Source organism: Gasterosteus aculeatus, chromosome 9 (genome assembly GCF_964276395.1).
Source record: "Gasterosteus aculeatus chromosome 9, fGasAcu3.hap1.1, whole genome shotgun sequence".
Taxonomy (NCBI): Eukaryota; Metazoa; Chordata; class Actinopteri; order Perciformes; family Gasterosteidae; genus Gasterosteus; species Gasterosteus aculeatus.
The window spans coordinates 5,770,917-5,792,718 of NC_135696.1; the positions used below are offsets into that span (position 1 = coordinate 5,770,917).

Below are 21,802 nucleotides of genomic sequence, written 5' to 3' on the forward strand. Positions count from 1 at the left end.
GACACCAGATGGCGCTATACAACTACCATCCACCCAGCCTGGGCACAGGTTAACACAGGAACGGTCCCGACCGACCAGCAGCTGCTGAGCCACCGCTGGAGCATCTCGCGCTCTGCGCGTCCACAGGTCGGAGTGTGACAATGAAACGCAGCAACGAGCCTCCTCCAGTTCACCGCTGACGGTCCGCCGCTGAGGAGGGAGAAGAAGAGCAGCTGAAGGAGCGATGGAGAAGAAGATGGGATCTTCTCATCAGTACGGTTCACTGGAGCGCACTGAATGGAGCAGAGACACCAACAAGCCAGGTACACACACACACACACACTCACACACACACATACACATACACATAGGAAGAAATGATTATACGGAATATAATATATATACATGTATATACATGTCAACACACACAATGGGAGATGCAGTGAATTCAATTGTTTATTCTATAGTACATTATAGGTTTGTCTTATCTTTTCCCACAGGAAGGATTACAGACTGTTATTTTGTAGGTTTTATATATGGGTTACTATTATGGAACTGATCAATGTAGCTCTGTATAGCGGCAGAGGCTTTGTAAATGTCAAGAGTCCACAGGTGTTTCTTCTCGGAGAGAGTGTGTGTTGTTACTTGTGTAAAGGAAGGGGAGCCTGCTTGGGAACCTGCACCCTCACATGATGAATAATGACCCCCATCGGGATCTCACCTGAACCTCCAACGGGGGTCAGAAGCTGCTGGATTTGCCGCTTCACAGTAATGATGCTGTCAGGCGGGTGATGGAAGGCAGGACTCAAATGCAGAGGATTCAAAAAAAGAGGTTTATTTAATAATTAACGAAAGTACTTCTTGGGCAAACGGTCCTTCAAGAAGGGGAGGGGAAATATAACAAACTCAAAATCACTCCGTCCGGAGGAAATAACCCGGTCTACAAAAACTAAGATCAAACAACAGGCAACAATAATCTTAACTTAATCTTGGCGTGATCGTGGCGAGAATGGCTTTGGCGAAGTCGATGGGAACGAAAACACTTCGGCACAAGACGAGGGAAGACGCTGACTAATAAACACATGAGGATAATGAGAAACAGGTGGACACAATCAGGGATCCGGGTAATTGGACAGGTGATACGAGAGGAAGGGCAAGCGATCTGAAACGAGAGGAGGGAACAGACTTTCAACATAAGACAGAAAATGACAAGACCAACACACCGGTGTTACAGATGCTTTCTCAAAATCATGCAGCAAATATGGGAATTTGATACTTTGATACACTTTCTCATTGATTCCTACAACATAACCAAATTTACCTTTTGTTCAACCAAAACCACAAAGAAATTGAAATATGAGAAAAGCAGCATATGTCCAGATCAGACAATGTTCAATGTTCTATTCCTCTGAACACCGCTGATGGTTATTGTTATCCTCCTTTAAGTTCACCTTATTATATATTATAAATGCTCGTGATGGCATCATGTTTCTTTGGGTGGTCTGAAGCTGCTCAGGATCTTTTTTCCTTCATCTTACTCCTCCTATGCTTCCCCAGCGCGCCTCTGGTTCATAACTTCCTCATCAGCCCGCCTCCTCTTTTCTCCATTTTTACATTCCGGCCGCTGATCTGGCTGCCTGTAATTGCTAAACCAATTTGTTTTGCAAGTATAAAAAGACACCGAAGACGTTTTGGAGCAAAGACCGTAAACTGGGCTCATGATTCCCATCTTGGGCTTTGGATCAGGAGAGGCGACGTCGCTGTGAGTGGCGTTGGCTGAAGCGAGGAGAAGCAAAGGGACACGTGAACTGTGAGAGAGAGAGAGAGAGGCAGCGAATATAGTGTACCGGAGGTCTAAGGGATGAGTCATAACTGCTCAGTGGCAGAATAACCTGTTCTACAGAGCCTCTGCAGCAGAACACGCTGTCTCTGACGGTATAACAATGTACCGAGCAAAATTGTGACATCACATGGCGCGTCTTCCACCTCACAGTCCACTTCTTTCAGTCCGCTACACGTGGGAATGCCCGATCCCAGACGGTGAGGCGACCGTCTCTCTACGTGGCAGTGCAGTACATCTGCGTATGATCACGATGCCCGAGAGGAGCATCTCCTGCTTCACGAATTAGGCGTCACGCGCGTTCCGTAACCTCTGACGCACAGAGTGAATGAAACTGTGCAATGTGAGATGATGCGTCTGTGTCTTTCTTTTTGCTCTCACTTGGAACAAAGTGAACTATACAGCTGCTTGTGAAATGTCCACACTCTTCTGCATTTTTTGGACATTACCCCCAGGCTTGTGACAGCTGAAGCCTCTGTGACGATGTCACGCGTGGGACGATGCACTTGTCTTACTGACTTGTCACAGGAGAAAAGCACGGGTGGAACTAATGAGGGCTCCGCGGTAATTAATATCCATCTGTCATCGCTGGGCTTGACAGCTAAGGAGAAATAATGGGGAGGAAAAAAAACTATTTTGCTGTTTGTCAAGTTGTTCGTGTCAGTGAGCAGCTTACCGTCTCACGATTAAAGATATGCAGCAAAACTAATGATTGGAACCAATGATTGGAAATCATCACAATACGACCAACAGCACGGTGAGATTTAAAATAGGCTTTTTGCTTTATTACCAAGAATGAAATGAGAAGCTTGACATTAAGCATAAAGAAGCATGGGCACGACGTAAAGCTTTAGAGGAGTAGCAGGCGTGGTGGCAGACTCTGACTGGCCGAGAAGGGTTAGAAAAAAAAACTTTAAAACCTTAAGAAATTATTCTTAATCCCATTGACCATCCAAGGGGGACTGCAGAGTATCTTTTAAAAAAGACAAACACCCCACATCTGGTCTTAGAGTTAAGCTTAAGTTTAATGACCTTAAGGTACAAACATAAACATGGCTTTGATCTTCTCATGTTCTGCAATAAATATTCCTCTAAAATTAAAAGGAAGCCACAAAATGCTTTTTTCTTTCACCAAAGAAAAGCCATCCGGAAATTATTTACATTCAGTTCCAAATTGATAAAAATGAAGTATACATAATATCCTTCAGAATTAGGTGGATTTACTATTTATGAGGCAATGTATTTAAATTGAATTAACACGCACAGAAAGGCGTTGGTAGTTCCTGTTACGGTCTTGTTACGGTTTTAATCTCATTAACAGTCACAAACCTGCTGCAACACTTTACTCGCTGCCTCCTCTGAGATGTCAAGGTTGTGTCGACGTCAGCCGCGTTTGTCATAGTTAACGGAGTGCGTGTGAAGATGTGTGTCCGTACTCCAGGAACCAACTGCAAAGCTTTAATGCTCACGAGTCCATGTAAACCGCCGACTTTCAGCAAACGAGCTTAATACTACTAACCTGAAACCCAGTTTGCATCAGTACGTTACGCTTTCATCCTGCTTCCTTTCATGCTGGAGCAGATGACATGTCTTCACCCAGAGAGAGCTGCCGTCCCCCCGAGGCTAAATGTGACTAGAATAGAAACATTACACACCAGAGCTCCACTTAGTGAAGGATTTAAGGGCCCCAGGAGGAGTCGGGGAGTGGATGTCAGCGGGGGGTATCACCCTGATTATGTGGCCTGGCCCCCACGTCGCGTGGCTCAGTTATCCACGGCCGTAGCCAAATCTTGTCTACCTCCAAGAAGGTCAACCATTCTTTCATCTCAGGGTAAATTAAATCTGGTGTGTGTGTGTGTGTGTGTTGCAGTTAAATGTTTGATATATGCACAGAACGAAAGTCTTTGATGCCAGATTGATAGAAAAGTGTTACAGGGCCATTTGGAGTGAGTCCATACATCACTGTAAATTAATATTTCAGCAAAGACTTTCAACTTGGACATGATTTGCTTTGTTTTCATTGACTTTTCATGAAGAAATATCCATTTCGTTCAAAGAGATGCAGCGAACAGGATACTCGGGGAGCGGTGTTGAGATTGAAACACAGCGTTGCGTTTGATATCCTTGTTCTCACTGTGCGGTATATGATTATTTGAAAGCTGAATTATTCTTCAGTCCACTTGAGACAACTATCACCAGCAATACATGTATTCTTAGGATCTTTAATGCTTCTGCCAAGCTAGAAGAAAATGAATCTTGCCCGACCCAACTTGGTATTACAACTTGAAGGACGGTTTTCATGACCCTTTTCTGTAATTGCTATTATTATTATTTTTTCCTGTGAACGTAATGCAATGGATTGCAGGATAGATCTGCGCCCCTGTATCTCTCTCAAGCAGGCCACCGCAGCGTAGACAGGACTGCAAAGTGTGTGCTGGAGGAGGAGGAGGGAGCTTATTTACTGTGCTGACCCATCAGCCGGGGTTTCTGCAGTTAATCAGTTTGTGTGGAAATGAGAGAGAGTGAGAGGCACATGACCTGCGCCAACCACTAACACTGGGTAATATGACTGTGAGGCGCTGCTCCATCAATTTCAGAATGCATCTGTTTATTCAATCTAAAACGCATATTCACATGCAGTTGTTGTTCTGCGGTGCCAAATTTGATATTGGATCATTGTCTGTTAGTATTAATCACTGTAACCACGTTGCATATGTGCCACTCGCTCTTTTCCTTCTCTGTCTGTCTCTCCCTTAGAGGACGACGTGGTGTCCATGGCGGACTCCACCATCACCACGGACGACATCGAGGGGGAGCTTTTTAAGATTGACCGGATCAGGGACGTCCTGGTCAGGAGGGAGTCAGAGCTCAGATACATGTAAGAGGCTCATCACTACCGACACCTTGCGGACTTACCTGCTGTCATGGCCGCTAGCTGTCATGGCCGCTAGCTGTAGCCGGTGTGAATACACAATAATCACGATGCTTCCCTTACTGTAACTAACTGCTAACTTACTTACTTACTACTGTAACTAACTTAAAATGTGTTGTCCATAAATTGGCCGAATATTTCCAAGAAGCAAACACATTGACGTTGATCCCAGTGAAAAGCACTTTGCTAGATGACTGCGTGGCACAACTAGGATTAAAGTTAGAATTTTCTACATTTTTAGATGCATGGTCTTGGACAACACATGCAGCTACTATTTGGTCACAAAAGTTCACAACAGCTTGTGAAGCCAGTGTACTAAACAAGCCAGAGGATCGTCGCACCCACGTCCAAGCTTTTTCCCATTAAAAGCACTTCAGAAACTCCATCTCCTTGCAGCATCAACCCCCCCCGAGCTGGCCCTCAATTACAACCCCAAATGCTCCCCCGCTGCTGCCGCTAAGCAGGCTGATGCATGGATATTTATTCATCCACTCCCTCTGACGGGGAGCAACGCGGCTCAGGCAGTGCCGTGTTTGGGGTAAGCAGGCCAAAAACAAGCAGATTAAAATAAGAGAATGTGAGACGGGAGGAGCAGGTGGTGGACGGGTGAGATTCCAAACCTATTCCACAAGTCTTGTTATCGTCTGATACGATTAGTAAAGCCTGTCATTTGTATTCCGGGCCTCATGGCCATTTCCCCACCTGCCGTCTGTGCAGAGCATCTTTACGCGACAGGTGGAAGGGGCGCGCTGACGTTGATGAATGTGTGCAGGGTGTGCGAGTGTTCGTGTGTTTCGGACAGAGACTCTGTAGCTGTGGAGTCACTTGACGGGCCTCTAATTCCACCAGGCGAGAAAGGGAAAGAGAGTCCTTGAGCTCGCCTGGGTCAGTAATGATCCTCTGAGTGGGAGGGCCATTGACTGGCTCCGAGACGCCGCGGGGATTCCTCCTCAGAAGAAGATTGTTTCATCTCCTGTGTGACATATTAGATCAATATGCAGCTATCTCTATTTGAATTTCATCTTGCTCGTACAGTTGAGTCCGCTCGTCCCTCCGCTTCAAAGTTGAGCGCGCATTGATTTGCTAGTTTTTGTGTCTTTGCTTTCTCCCATTATTTCTGCGAAGGATGGATGACATTCAGCTGTGCAAGGAGATTACACGTCTGAAGAAGGAGCTGCAGAAATTGGTATCCATCCCAGGTAGGAGTCCATGAATTCTAAAAACCGGCAGGGAAATTAAAAGCAAAGTATCTTCCTTCTTTTCCAAGAATTAGTTGATGAGATTGATCCTGCGGTAAAGATGAAGCTATAGCCATCGCTTTACGCAATCGTAGCTTAGCATAAAGACTGGAAACGGGGGGAAACGGCTAGCCTGGCACTCTCAAAAGAAACACTATATGTATTTTGGCAACCACCTCCTAAAGCTCACTAAGCTTATTAATTTGCTTTCCTTCAATACAATATCAATACAATGAATTGTTTCCTGAATTCCTTGTTACATCTCTACCAGAGTCGGTAATCTGTGACAACCCCTTGATGACTCCGATGTCTTGTGCTGCAGATAATGACAAGTCCAACGACGACCGTCAGAAGGAAGAAGAATTGCTGCAGCAGATCCACAAGCTGGTGGAGACCAGAGATTTCCTGGTGGACGACGTGGAGTTCGAGCGACTCAGGTGCCTCTATGGACTCATGACAAGTACTTTCCATGCAGGGCAGCACCGATCTTTGATGACGGCAGTTTGTGAGCGCCGGTCGTTGACGTGCTCATGATGACTGCGAGGGCTCAGTTACCAAGAGTGCAGAAGTTGTATCTCAGCTCGGTGTCTCAGTTTCAATGAAAGATGCGTCAGCGTGCGGCAGTGAGCGCGACCAAACAAGCTGCCATTGGTTGAAGAACTTTGCAAATGTTTGCTTCTCTTTCGGTTTCTTTGCACCTGCGATCTATCTGAATCCTTTCACTTCTATTCTGACACACATGTTGTACAAAATACGGCAAGATGCACGTCGTATTGTTTGTTTTTGATTTTCTTCATGCAGAAGAGTCAAACATATTTACACTTTAAAGTATGATGTAATGAATGGGGGCGTATTGTAGGTCACATAAATGTAAGTTTGAAACCAATTACAGGTATAACTTTACTGCTCAGACGGTATAAAGCGTCGCTGGTTTGTGCTGTCAGCCGGCAGCACGCTGTGGGAACACGGGGGGGAGGGAAGGTGCTGTTATTCATCTCTTTTATTTTACCCAAACTCTCAACAAATTGCAATCTGCAGTTTTTATGTTGTACTTTTTGTTTTTAGAGCAAGACAGAACATAACATATAGAAATGCTACAGAGAGCATCACTAAAGACATCCAAATACTCAAAAATGCAAAGTATGCTTATCCAATAGAAGAGTCTCTTTGTAGACAAAGAGTTGCTGCTGGCTTCATTGAATTTAAGAGTGGAGATTAAATCTTCTCTAATAGCAGAACTACTTCAGGCGAGAGTGTTTCATCCCTCTAATGTTCATTCACTGGTTGTAAAATAGATGGCTAGCAGGTGTAACTTGACTTTTACATCTGCATACCTGTATATTTCACTTTTGTGTGATCTACAATGTGAGGGGAGACTTGACATCATGGTCCATGTGTTTTATATGTTCATGCATTTACTTTTTATTTCTTTTTGTGTCAATCGTTCTCATTTTCTGCAGGGAGAAAGAAGAAGACAAAGAAATGGCAGATTTTCTGAAATCCAAATTCCCAAGAACTATGAGGAAGAAAGGTACTTTAGCACGAGGAGTGCCGCCATTTTGAGCTCAATCAAAATACTAACAAGTAAAAGTATAGTTTTAGGAACTAAGGAGGGAAATAAGCAGGATCGAGTATTTCCAAATGTTTGGAATGTTGAAGGTGTTTCCCTTCTGAGGGCTTTGAACAATGAAGCTCCACACGTCTACTTACTGATCCAGCGTAAAACAGAAATGTTTTTGATCAATTGAAGACTATTTCATCTTTTTTTTCTCAATTCTCTGGGCTTCAGGTGCACCAACCAGACGGGTGCCATCCAGGTCTCAGCAGGCCTCCTCTCCCTTCGCCAAGACGGGCCTCACCCTACTGAAGGAGTGCTGCGGCTTCACTTGCTCCATCATGTAGACCGGGGGCCCCCGCTGCAGGCGCTGACACAGGGGCCCACAACCCAGAAATATCTTTGAGTTTCAGCCCGACAAAGACTTTGGAGCATGGCTGGAGCAGTGCGGTAGCATTTTGACAGAGGGAGAGGGGGAGAAACGGATGTCGCAAACATCACGTGCTGATTATCGGATCTGTTTGTCTCTTTCATTGGATTTCATCACCCAGCTCCCATCTCACGGCTGTTTTTTTTTTTTTACTCATCACGGCCTTCAAAAAGAAACTACCCAACCCATTATGTTTATTTCATATGTTTTTGCAGAAAGTACGTCGGAGGTCAGGGATGTACTGTGTGCACACTAATTTAAATCAACTATGACAACATTGAGATTTATATTTAAGACAATACTGAACTATGATAACTGTACTGTGTGAATGAAAAATAAAATAAAAAGTAGATGTTCCACAGGACTCAGCAGGCCAGTTCACACACTGCTGGCAAACAGCAGCACTAATGAAACTGACATTAATCAGGAGGTCTCTCGGGAGGAAGTTGCCTCCACTTTTAAATGAGTACAACCTTTTGAAAAATGGTGGTTAGATGTCTAACGGATGTCTCATTACAATTAATGACAAACCGATTTTCCCATTATTAAAAACACATTGAAAATATCCTAGAAAATGCTGAAGAAGAAGGTCCCCAAAACACTGCAATCTGTATGAGCTAATTTATGTTTAGGACCATATAAACGTAATAAATGGACGAGAGTATTAACTCTGGGTTATGTCGCATGGTAGCAATGCAGTTTGGATGACTTTACATAATGTTACATCACTTGTTGCATTATTAGTGTTTGCATTATTCTACAATAAATTACAATTAATTTCTTAGCATTTAAGATTTTACATCACAGACATCAAATTAGTTACAGACAAACATTGGCACACCTTTTGAATCGGATGTGCAGACGGAAAATCTGATTATTTTATGGAGCGTACCCTGATAATCCTTGAAAATGTCCTGGAAAATCATCTCTAGAAATGTTTGGGAACTTGGCATCCGCATTTTCAAACTCCTTGAATACACTTAAATGAGTCATTCTTGATCCATTTCACTCTCTTTTCTATCATCCATATCCATGTTTTCTCAATTGGTTTGGATCAGCACCCAGCTCATATAGTAGTTTATATGTCACTTTTTTCCAGTGGGTATGTTTTGTTATGTTTAATGTTTAATCTGCTGTCAAGGTGGGGGGTGGGGGGGGGATTCTTCAGCCAACTTACACTTTGCATAAACATTCTATAGTGGTCATAACCCAGTATTATGTTAGTTATTATGTCCTTACTGGTAGGGGTTAATGGGAGGCTCGTGAACGGCCTGCGCCACATAGAGCCGTTGCGTTGGCACAGGGATGTGGTGGCCAATCAAACTACAGAGCACCTCGGTGTTGCCAAGAAGAATGGTCACCATAGCAACCAATTATATCCCATATATGTACAATGCGGACGGTTGGATGGAACGGAGGGATGAGACCTTTTGGATTGACAAAAACAAATGCTCACTCACAAACTTTCATGGTTACCTAATGGAAGGCAAACATGAGATAAGATCATATGATATATTTTTGTTTTTTATGTGGATAAACACATTTTTTATATTTGTTTTTTCTGAGCCGTGTTTGACCATCGCCTGTATGCTTTATTCCTAACCATTCCTGAGGAGGGATACAGCTGTCTCCTCTCTTAAATAACTACAGCTATTGACATTCAGTCTGAAAACTGTCGTAGAGGCTTTGGGTCACATATCGCCCAGCAAGCGTGTCGGGTGCTGTCATGATGGGTCACAGGAGAATTAGATGTGTGCCGATACTGTTGAAATGACAGCCGCTGGAGAAAATAACAGATAGAACCAAGGGAGGGATTTTTCCTCAGTGTGTCTGTAAGTAACAGATGGAAGGACACCCTGATGGCCAAAATTGTCCCAGAATGTTGAGTATTGTACAGAGTAAACCATGTTGCCAAAACATAACTATTATATTTGAGTTTAAATAGAGACACCGATTTAAAATGGTATCTATCGTCAGAGATTAAGTCAAGTTGGCCAGTGCTTCTTAAGCCGCAAACTAATATTCCTTTTTCAAGGCTGCTCCCACAGTTGATCCGCACAATGGACACATCTGTGACAACCTTCATGTAATCAGTAATTATTTATTCGGTGTGTGATCATTTTTTTGTTCACATTTAGACACAAAACCAGCCATTAAACATCCCATGACTGTGCTCCGCACAAGTTAAGTGATGATTCAAGAATTTTTGTTTTGTGGAGAGAGGGAGACAGTGGGAGGGCACAGCGTTGGCTGGGAGGAAGGGGACGGGGTGTAATCTTCAGTGTGAGTCATCCTTAGTGAAAACACTATGAGTTCCTGCACGGGCAGCCTACAGTAAACGCTACACGTGAAAAGGGCACGCCTGTCATTCAAACCCCACATCCTGTGCCCCACCCCCCCCCTCGCTGGGAATAAGAGGAAATGGCACAATTTGCTAGGAATAAATAAATGAGAAATAGATTAACAAGAGTGTAAGTTCACCTGTGCTTGTCTGCCAAGAAACAGAATCTGTCACTGCTTTGTTGCCATGGTTACTGTGATTTAATGGCATACTTTTACTTCTTGTTTCATTTGTTTGTGCGGTGCAGAGGATTCTGATGCAAGGCTTCAAGACCATATCAGCGTACGGGCTCTTAAATGTTCACACTTAAAAAGCTGCCAATGTAATAAATGAAAGCACAGCTCATTGTTGTTATAACAAACCTCAAGTGAAATATTGCGGAAAATGTGGGACATATTGCCGCTCATTTTGTCACAGAAGAAGGAATCATGAAAACATTTGTGATCCCCTGACTTCCCATCTGGCGCTGCCATCAAGTCAACACTCGCGGTTCAGAGTGAAATGTCTCAACAACAACAGAAAGCCATTTATATGGTGTTTGGTTAAAGGAGAATCAGAGCATTGCAAACCAGCACTAGCTTGTCGAAAAGAATATTGGAGTAATTCTTAGCTGTTGTTTGCACTATTAGGGCTGTTATCACTATTAGCTGCAGTTTAAGTGTCAGGAAAGGCTTCTTCTCTAACTAGATGTTGTGGGAGGAAGCTGCCAACGAGAAATCTGCTCTGCCAGCTGAATTGTCCTTCAAGAAAACACTGGCTGAATTCAAATGTGTAAAGTCGGCCTTCAGTATGTAGTTTTATGTGATCTCACATTTGCTGAAGGGTCCGTGTGTCTCCAAGGACGCAGAGCAGTGAGACTTAATTAAAAGGGAAAATAGGAAATGCCTTGTCCCCCCCGATTCATTGTCATGGATACCACAAGCACAAAACCCAACACAGGAAGCAGAAAGGGATCATGGTAAGACATTCGTCCCCCCGCTCAGGAGGCAGAAGAGATGATACCATTGCAATTGTTAAAGTAGAGGAGTTTTTTTTCTCCTATCCTCGATGCAGATGTGTCAGCGTTCCATCTCTTTGTTAATGCTCGCTGACATTTAGAAAATATAGTGCAATAAACCAAGGGGAATTATTACTGCACAACTCAACATGTGTGCAGATTGCGCTGCAGTCTAACGAATAAATTATTATATTCCTGGAATAGCACAAAAATGAGCCGACCATCAACCTTCTTTTTGTTTAAAATAGTTTTGTTTCTTTGAGTTTTTATCTTGTGGTTTTCTGCCTGTTCTTCTGCTGCTCAGAAACATGTGACACAATCCATTTTTCATTTAACATTCAAAAAGATAGCACTTATTTAAATACTATTTGATCAGATTGTTTTTGATTAAATTAAGGTTATCTTATAAACTAGAAAGAGTGTATATCCTCTATTAAAAGCAAAAAAGAAACAACTGTACCAATCCCCCAAATTTGAAAAGAAAATTAATGAATGTATGTGGTTTTTTATAGCAGATAAAATACATACATTTTTAATTACTCAAATTACTTCAATATTAAAACTACTGCTGTATGGGAAAGGAATTGAACACAAACTGTGCTTTTCTAACCCTGATACAGAGTTTGGAGAGGAGTCAATTTGGCGGGGTGTTAATATCGTAGAAGAAGATATAGGAAGATGAGCTCTGAAGCACTTACTGTAAAAGTTCTTTGTTTCTAACAGATCCAGGATCTGGACCAAGACCATGATTGTGTGTCCAGGCTAATTAATGATCCAATGTCAACTGAGCACTGAGGGTACCAGCTGCTGGTGTGCAGGCAGCAGCCTGCATGCTTTCTATTCATATCTGCATAACCATGGTGATGATTACTGTGCAATCCCAGCGTGTAGCCGGTGATGATGATTATAATGACATTCCAAAAAAGTCATTTGATACACCATTCATATGCTGTCCGAGGACCTTGCGTCGTTTTGAATGGACAATGTGTTTCTCATTTGTGTGTGGTGTCCCTCGGGGGCCTCTGAATAAAGCCTGTAAAGACAGCGTGGGCATTACTGCCTCCTTCACTTTGAACACCGCTCTGTTCCACTAACTCCCGGCTTCTCTCACCAGTGCAGTAAAAAAAAAACGGATTTCGTCTTAGCAGATGAAATAAAATAATGAAGTCAGTCAATCCCCCCCAGCAAAATAACCCAGTGATTATTGTGCTGCAGGCTGCCAGGTGCTCCACGCATATCTCACATTCAAAATGTCAGCATTATTGTGTGATGGTATCTTCGCTCCATAATAAACAGTAAGGAAAGAGTGTGTGTGAGCGAGAGACTTTTATAGAGATTTCTCACTCTTCTTCCCTGTTTCTTTGAGCAACGTTACCCGTTTATCAGTTAGTCCGGGTCCTGGCCCTTTAACTCTAATAATAACTAATAACTAATGATTCTTTGCTGGAACAACGGGATGTTACTTTGTTATCACATTTGTTCTAACGTTATATCATTTTGGTGAACGGCCTAAAATATAATAGTTCATCGTCATCATCAAAAGAAGATGTTCGATGATGATGAACAGATTCTTATTTTAATTATTCGCAAGAGATCAAGGATTTAGTGCAGCAAACGCAAAGGACACATTAGGGGTGTGACTAAGAGTATGAATTAATTATCTTCTAAAACAGATATCGATGTATCAGCTGTTGAGTCACTGTTACCATGAATGAACAGAACTTAAAACGTGCAGTGAGGAGGATTTGGGGTCGGCGGTGAGGTGGCAGATTCCAACCAACTGAAACGTGTGCCAAGCAAATGAGAAAACTATGGTGCAAACCGCAGAGGATCGCCTCCCTAAATACACACGTAACTGTGATAACGGAAACGCAAGCATATTTATTCTCAGGTGACGTATATGTCTGCCAAAAGAATCCCCCTAAATGTTACACGTTATCCCTTTAATATTCAAAAGACAGTAAAACTCTCTCACTTTTGGAGCATTCTCTTCCTTTTAAATGAAAATGAAAGCAACACTATATTGTGGTTTGATCAATCCATATGCAGTCCATTATATGGGATTTCAGTTTGTAATGTCTACTGCACCCCAATTCTTTACAATAGTAGACGTGACAAAAAGCAAAAAGCAGATGATAACAAGCCGAATTGGAAACTGCAGGGATGAGGAAGTGAATAGTATTCCACAGCAAAACTCTGAGATATGAAGGTCAGAGTGAGGGTGGAACATGCATTTAACTTTTAATGATTTCCAGCTACAGGGAACAAAATATACCTGACTAATCACAACTGGCAGATCATTTTCAATAGATCATTCTAATGCTCAGCTACTCCATCCAGAAGGAAACTAGTCTCCTCTGGGGTCATTTAGCAGGAGTCCTCTGGCGCCACCGGGTGGCCACGCGGAGCAAGTGCAACAACAAGTTAAGCGGTCCGCTCCGTTTCGCCAGATTCTGATTCTCCGCCAAGTTGAGCCTACACGTCAGTGGAGAACCTGTACTGGTGACCGGACGTGTGCGGCGCGCGTCAGGCGGTTCCCGGATGCGCCGAACAGAAACATGGAACGGGTAGTGGTGGAAGTGCCGACCAACAACGGTGAGACGCATTGCCACCTCCGCGTCTAACGCGCTCCTCCGACCACTTATCTTAACGTCTCGTGAACGTCTCGCGCGTCGCGTGCGCACGCGCTCCTCCTCCTGTCGCGGTAACGCGCGCTCGGGGATTGACCGCTGGCGGTGTAGCTCCGTGGGTGCTATCCCAGCTTTTTACAGGCCAGCAGTGTCGTGTGTGTATGCGTATGTGCGTGCGTGTGCGTGTACGTGTGTGTGTGTGTGTGTGTGTGTGTTGGACGCTCGCGGAGCCGCGGGCTGCCGGCTGCTTGCGCTCGTGCACGACACGAGTGGAGAACAGCGGTGACGGAGCTGCTGTCGCCGGTTCTCCGCCACTTTCCACAGGGCCCCATTGTTTCCCCTCGTCGTGTAGATTAAATTGCATTTATTTAAACTTTATTGCCACACGGTCGGCCTACAAGTGCTGGGACCAGACAGCACTTCAGCATCTTGTTTATTATACATAAAACCACTGATGTTAAAATCATAAACAACAATGTTAATGCGTTTGTCATTTATTTATTTTTTCTTGAAGAAGTTCAGTGCAATTCTGATCAGGACCGTGTCTGTGAGCGATGTATACACCAGTTATTATTCATTATTCAATTGTATTTCCAATTTTAGGGTTTTCTCTCGCTGGCCACTCGACGACCCCCCGAAAGCGGCAGGTGCGCTTCTCAGCCCGCCATGACATCATCCTGCTGCGGGAGGTGGTCGCCCGGAACCCCTTTGCCTCCAAAGAGCCGGGTTAGTCCTCTTCTTCAATCCACTTGGCAATAGAGCGCTGCATGATACCCTTCAGCCTGCAAAACACCCCTTAAATCTGCTTTAAACCTGGGATACTAGTTAACTATGTTTTCTTTGTTGTTTTGTATTTGTTATGTCACCACTGTTCTTTATATTGTTGATTTTATTTTATTGTTTACCATTTAAAGCATGACAAATACAATGTATTATTATTATTATTATTATTATAAATATGGACACTTCAAAATATCTGTCTGTTATATCTGGCGCCACAGTGAACATTTACTCCAGGAATAACTCACTTTCAAGAAATACGTCACATAACAAGCAGAGATTAAAGGGTAAACAACGTGGACTTTAAACAACATACATTTGGACACAGACACCTGTGTATTTGTGAGCTACGGCCCTTTACATCCCCATGTGTGTGAACTCATTAATCGTCTTCAGGGCGGATCTGGGCCCGTGTAGGGGAGATCATCACTGCAGCGCTCCAGGATGAGAACTTTGAGGTGGATGCCAGGAGGTGTAGGGAGAGGACCATGCTGCTGCTGGACTACTACAAGAAACAAGACTTCCCCAGTCTGCGCAGGTTGATTAAGTCACTCTGCAGTTTCACCATGATGTGCTCAGCCCTAACCCCTAAACGTTGAATGTGTGTGTGTGTGTGTGATTTTGGTGCACTCAGATTTGGAACAGAGAGGTTGTACGCTCAAAAGGAAGATCTGCTCCACGAGGTTTTGGAGCTGGAGGCGGAGAAGGGGATGCTGGCCAGCGGCGAGAACTCAAAGTACCAGGTGTGTGATGTGTTGGGAGAAATAAGAGGAGGGAAACTTCAGTGACCACCAGCGCAATAACTCTATTATTACAGGTGGTGTTTTAGTGCTGGTTCAAAAGCATCCGATTAAACTACGGTCTGTGATTCATCACAACTGAGAATACATTTTTTTTATTTGATAGATTTTATTTTAAGGGAGGATACATAGACATAACAACAGGAGAACGACAAATTTGTATTCTACAAACCAAGAAACATACGGTCAGGATAGGGGGGAATGGCGTGTGTATGTGCATGTAGGTGTGCGTGTTTGAGGTGAAAAACAATGGGGGGCAAATAAAATAATAGTTTTATGTGTCTACGCGTATATGCAACCGTGGGGTTAAATTGATTTGCAGGCAAAAAGAACACAGGAATATTAAAACTACATATATATTTTGATATTTTATCAATATTATAATATTAGAGTATATATTTTGTTCGATTCGGCATATTGTAAAATGCCAACGTCACTGTTGGTAACACTAGGTGCTGTCGCTCAGCGGTATTATTGTTGTCAGAGTGGGGTATATAATCTTGTGCTTTTCTTTGTTAGGATGATGAACTGAGAAAGCGAGCCATGGAGGAACTAACGGTCCCAGAACAAGACAAACCCAACATCACCATCACGCACACACACACTGCAGGTGAGAACTCATTCGGAACACCACACTTAAACACACCTGACAGTCACTTGATAGTTGAGGGTTAAAAGAATGTTCCACTTAATATTTGATTTGACTCAATTGTTTCATCCCGCTGAGATGCAAATTGCATCAATTATGATTGATCATTCAGTTTGTAATAGTCAGTTTTTATATTCCTAGTTCTGCCGGTAGCTGAAGTCTGCACTGGGGAGCTTTTGTTTGTTTACGGTTTTATTGTGAACCGAATAAACGTTGATAAGAAAAGGAATGCAGTAGTAGTAGTAGAGTGGAGGCGTAAATGTAGGAAAATATATGCGTTTTGTAGGAATAATGTAGTGTGAATTAACCGGCTCTGGGCTGCTTAATATTTTCTGCAAGATCAGAAACAGGGCAGTGAGTGTACCTACTCAAAACACAGACGGGTCAAGGATTGTTTAGATCCCTCGAACCCTGATTTTGCTTTCCCTCTGATGTTGCTCTGTACTGTTACATAATTACTGTCCCAGCAGAACCAGTAGACGCTGGTGAGGAAATGGCAGATGCGCCCACAGCCAAGAGGCCCTGCCAGTGCTGCTGCCAGACCTACTCTGAGATTCTCAGCTTCCTGGAGAAACGCTCGGAGGCGGAGCAACGGCTACGAGAGGAGGAGCTTTCTCTGCGCAGGGAGGAGCTGGAGATTCAAAGGAGTAAGGAGGAGTGTTTTAATTTGATATGGGGTTATTTTATCTTCCAATGTGGATTTTGTTTGTAATGCATGTAATCATCCAAATATTTGTGGTTTTGTCACAGGTAAAATGGCGTTAATTGTGATTCAAATGCACCTGTGTAACTGCTAATAAAATGAAATATTCGATAAAGTTTGCCTGAAAATCATTCTGAAATGTTATTTCATGTAACCATGATGAGAAGTAAACAAGGTTTGCAACCAGCTACAGTAGTAAAAAAATATATGAGCCATTTATGTAAGAATGAATATGTAATTTATCAGTGAATATATATATTTATAAATATATGAGACATTTACAAATGTCAACTAAAAAAGTTGTCCATAAACTGCTTTGCTGTCGTCATTCTCAAAGGTCTTTGAAGTACAGATTGCGTTTCCTTTTTTCTCATTCATAGGTAAGATCTCTCTAGAGAGGGAACGTCTGGCAGCCGAGAGGAAAGAAAGGGAACGGAGATTTGAGCTGGAGAGCCAAGAGAGGCAGGTGATCTTGGACCTTTTAAAAGAAAAGGTGCTGAAAGGCTGACAAAACCGCATCACCTGCCTCTAATGCCAGCTTCTACAAGAAGTTAACGCATTAAATACCATGGAAAGAAACATAGTTGAACTTAAACGGGGAAGGAAACCAAGGAAACAGTAAGTGAAAAGTCAAATTGCTATTGACATCAATGGAGGGCAGGTAAGCTGTGGCTGTCCACATTTATGCAGGAATATTATGCAGGAATATACTTGTGTGTGTCTGGTGCAGACACAGTTTGAAAGCTGCAAAATGTGCATAAACCAGCTGCACGTAGCTGAGCCATTCCAATGGACACTCTTGACTGTTATTCCTTACGGCCCTGATGCATACACTGATGTGCTGTGTGTTCTGTGTAGCGGTCCACCGAGCCATTTACTGGCACCTTGTTTTCAGTCCTGTTGGCACCGTATTCTGTTCTGGAGCCAGTATGAAATTAATAGCTGAGAAAAAAGCTGTATACGCTGTATAAGTTCACGTCAACGTTATTGTGCAACTCAAGCTCAAAATGTACCAGGACGATACAATTGTTTATTCAGCAACTTCTTTTTTAATTTGTAGGTATTTTGGTTAAAGTAGGAGTATAACAATATTTAACTGTGAATTCACTGTGTATTGTCTGGTAGTAATTTATTTTACAAACAATACAAGCCAGTGGTTGTCCACTTCTATATACAGAAAGGTGTTTTTTTAACCCCTGTCCTCAGCTTCATTTGTCTTAAAGACATAGTTAACAACCATTGGTCTCATATATGGAATTCATGGAAACAATTATTTTTATTACATGTTCCGCGGTTTCATTCAATGACATTTGCTACCGGACTTCTGTATATTTTTTATTAAGAAATGCTATTTTTCTTCAAGTCCACATAAACCCGTGCTGTATAAAATTAAACTTTAAAAAAATTAAATACAAGAGTATCAAAAAATGTGTGTCCCATTTCTATCAATAGAATTCTACATTCTTAAACGGAGACGATAGTTCAATGATTCCGGGGGTGCTCCAATAAAAAATATTTTGGTCCCTTGTTAATGACAACTTTCCACCGAACATCTTTTAAGTAGGGTGACTGTGGGTGAGTGGAGAACATGGAGCCATATTATTTACCACAAGTTGATGTGATTCTTTAAGGTCTGAGTGAAATGTCTAAAACATATTTGGACCTAATACCACAAGGATTATTATTAGCGGCACCCTTTTCAGCCTGCCCAAAACAGCTCCGCTAAAAATGACCCGTTTGGGATCTTTATGCTAATGTGCTAGCTAACCTCTCGCCTGTTTGATCACGAAATGCAATAAAATAAATGAATAAATATTGGTCTGCTGATCCGATTGAAATGTAATTATTGTATAATCGGACCATGAACAAGAAGAGGCTCCGAAACAAGTTCCAAAATTTTGGATTCAACAGGACGTTTCTGAATGATTTGTGCAAATCCACAGCTTCTTCCCAACTCTAGCCGGATGATGGTCTTCATATATGAAATAAATCCAGTGCATTGCATAGCACCAGTCCTTCGGATTAGCGGGGGGAGCCAGATCTCCTCAAGTCTACCAACCTCAGCCTTGAGAAGTGTATCTCAGAGATTAAAAGTCTCCTAAAGGACAAGATGACTGAACTCCTCCAGGTCCAGGATAGCTGGGAGACAACTTGGTGAGCATCCTCCACACTGAGCAGGCCAAGAGCAGGTGGCTAGAGAAGGAGAAACATTTCTGGAGGTGGATCAGCATCTACTGGAGAACAACTGCCTCAAGTTGAAGAGGAAAACCAGAGGCATCTTTGTAGGATGGGAGACAGAGACCTGGAAATGGAGAAGATGAGGATGAAGATGGCCAACGAGAAAATTAATTGAATTGAATAGCGTCACACACTCATCCAACCATTCCACATTCTTCCGGACACCTTCACTCCCTCTCATCTCCTTTTATCCCACTCTGTGGTTTTTCTCCTGGTGTTCGGGTTTCCACACTAAACAAATAAATATTCCCCATGGGCCAAGTGGAAACACAGTGGCTCAATGACCGGTAGTGAACACAAGGGTGGGTAGATGGGCTTGGTTGTGGAATAGCCGGAACGGAGACCAGAAACTGCGGCCCAAGACCAGAGGCTTCTGGGAGGGCTTCTGGGGGATGATGAGAGGGAGTGCCCGGCTGCGGATCTCATCATTTCTTTTTGTAGATGATGTGGTTCAGAACGCATATTTGGTGACCTTCAACTCTAAATGGAGTGGTTCGATGAGTGTAAAGCATCGGGATGAGGATCAGAATTGTGAGATGCATGTAGTGGTAAAAACATTCTGCTCGGGGGGATCGGAGATCCTGACAGCACCCATAAATCTTAGACCATGGTTGTCAGCAGTAGACTGAAGGATTGCCTACTCCGAGTAGAGAATGTGTCATAACCTCAAGTGAAGGAGTTCAAGTACCTCGTGGTTTTGTTTATCAGTGAGGGCAAGATGGAGTGCGAGTTTGGCCGGAGAATCAGAGCATTGGGGGCGGTGTTGCACTCGCTTTACCACATCGTTGTAACAAAAAGAGAGCTGAGCCGGAAGGCAAAGGCATCTTTGATCCTACCCTATGGTCATAACCAAAAGAACTAGATCACGGGTACAAGCGACCAAAATTGCTGGTGTCTCTCTTAGAAATAGAGTGAGAAGCTCAGCGGTCCGTGAGGAGCTCAGAGTAGAGCTGCTGCTCCTTTGTGATGGTTTGGGCATCTGGCCCCCTGGGCTCTCCTGGAGAGGTTTTCAGGCACGGGCAGCTGGGAAGAGACCCTGGGAAAGACCCACGACTAGGTGGAGAGATTGTAGCTGTGTCCCGATTCCGCTAGGCTGCCGAGTTCACTTTTAAATGTATGTTAAGTAATTGAATTCACTCAAATATCTACTGATATACATGTTATAATATAGTATATAACATCACATCTTAGTTTATAAAATGGCTTAAAGGGGGCATATTATGAAAATTTCACCTTTTTGGAGCTTATACACGTTAATTTGAGTATCTGGCAAGTCTACCGACTCAAAAACTTTGTGGCTAGGGTTTCGTTAGGGTTCTTGTATGTCAGAGACATCATGCTTGAGTGACTGCGAATGAGCGTCCTTAACATTCTCTTGACACTATGTAATGGGAGTCTCTCTTACATGGCCTTGCAATGTACCAACACACATTCATAACAAATACACAACGAGCAGCTCACGTTACGGGGAGCCGCTGCGCTATTAACAGCAGCTTGTCTGTGGCTATTAGTAAAAAATCACTTTAATGTCTTACATTTAACACTTTAGAGGCTAACTAACATCCCAATGAGGCTGTGATGGTTTTATATAAAGTTTGTACTTCATATCATGAACAGAAATGGATCAAAGTGAACTCAGATATGAACCTAAAATATAACTTTCTAAGTTAGTAGCGTTACAAATACCGAGAATAAATACAAAAAGAAACTGCATTTGCTTTGCTCCGTTTTGTTGTGTGATTAAAAACATTCCAGACACTGCTTGGTTCAGCCAATGAGGTCGTTGGAGGACACAGCCCAGGTCTACCGCGAAGGCTGGGTCCTACAACAATGCCACCTAGGCAATTGAGACACAGCTCGTATCTCCACACTGGCCTGGGAACGCCAGTCAGAGCTGGTAGATGTGGCCCAGAAAAGTTAGTTTGAGGTCCTGTGCTGGAACTGTTGCCCCTGTGACCCGACCCCGGATAAGCGGTTGAAGATGAGAGCGAGAGGAAGGAGTTTGGCACCCATGGTGGCCACATCTGACTACCGTTGTTGAATGCTCTAAAATAATAATCCTATTTTATTATTGCAACATGAGTCTATTGCACAACTATTTCTTACTGTACATATCTATTTATTCAGTTATTACACTTATTACATATGCACATACTCTGCACTTTTTGCTATTTTGCACTCTGGTTGGATGTTAAACTGCATTTCGTTGCCTCAGTACTTGTACCCTGTGCAATGACAATAAAGTTGAATCTTATCTAATCTAATCTAATTTATGTGTCGGTTCATGTCCTGCTTTATTTTGTAGTTTCCTGCCTCTTGTGTTTCTGAGTTAACTTCACTTCCTGCCCTGTTGTGTTTTTCTCTGTGAGTGTGATTGTCTGCTGTGTCCCTGATTGTTTCCTGCTGTGTCCAATCACCTGCACCTCCCTAGTGTATTTAAAACCAGATGTATCACTTGTCGGTTTTCCATTATTTGTTGGTGAATCGTGTTACATGTATGTACCTGCGTTTTGCTCTCTAGCAAATAAAGTGCTACTGTTAAGAAAAGTGACGGGCATGCGTCCAGATACCCAGCTGAAGAACCTGATAGAAAGAACTAACCAAAATGGAATCAGCAGACTCTCCAGATTACGGACGGCTATGCCAGTGAAATTCTGAATATTTTATTTGAGCTGACTTTACCTTTTAAT

The 21,802-nt window shown here is 43.0% G+C and overlaps 2 protein-coding genes across 3 annotated transcripts; both read left to right on the forward strand.

The window, feature by feature from the left end:
• The first annotated feature begins 96 nt into the window (after positions 1 to 96).
• On the forward strand, positions 97 to 8,330 carry pik3r6a (phosphoinositide-3-kinase, regulatory subunit 6a). Its single transcript, XM_040186718.2, has 6 exons — positions 97 to 302; positions 4,577 to 4,697; positions 5,877 to 5,950; positions 6,312 to 6,426; positions 7,450 to 7,520; positions 7,779 to 8,330. Exons 1-6 carry the CDS (start codon positions 224 to 226, stop codon positions 7,889 to 7,891), a joined length of 573 nt encoding a protein of 190 aa, XP_040042652.2. The 5' UTR covers positions 97 to 223; the 3' UTR covers positions 7,892 to 8,330.
• Positions 8,331 to 13,718: 5,388 nt separating this feature from the next.
• Positions 13,719 to 18,302, forward strand: LOC120825217 (uncharacterized). Of its 2 annotated transcripts, none has more exons than XM_040186716.2 (7): positions 13,719 to 13,907; positions 14,546 to 14,668; positions 15,119 to 15,260; positions 15,357 to 15,465; positions 16,042 to 16,132; positions 16,639 to 16,818; positions 17,255 to 18,302. In XM_040186716.2, exons 1-7 carry the CDS (start codon positions 13,871 to 13,873, stop codon positions 17,380 to 17,382), a joined length of 810 nt encoding a protein of 269 aa, XP_040042650.2. In that variant the 5' UTR covers positions 13,719 to 13,870; the 3' UTR covers positions 17,383 to 18,302. The 2 variants fall into 2 exon arrangements, with proteins under 2 accessions (XP_040042650.2, XP_040042649.2); XM_040186715.2 differs by having other exon boundaries at positions 16,642 to 16,818.
• The last annotated feature ends 3,500 nt before the right edge of the window (positions 18,303 to 21,802 follow it).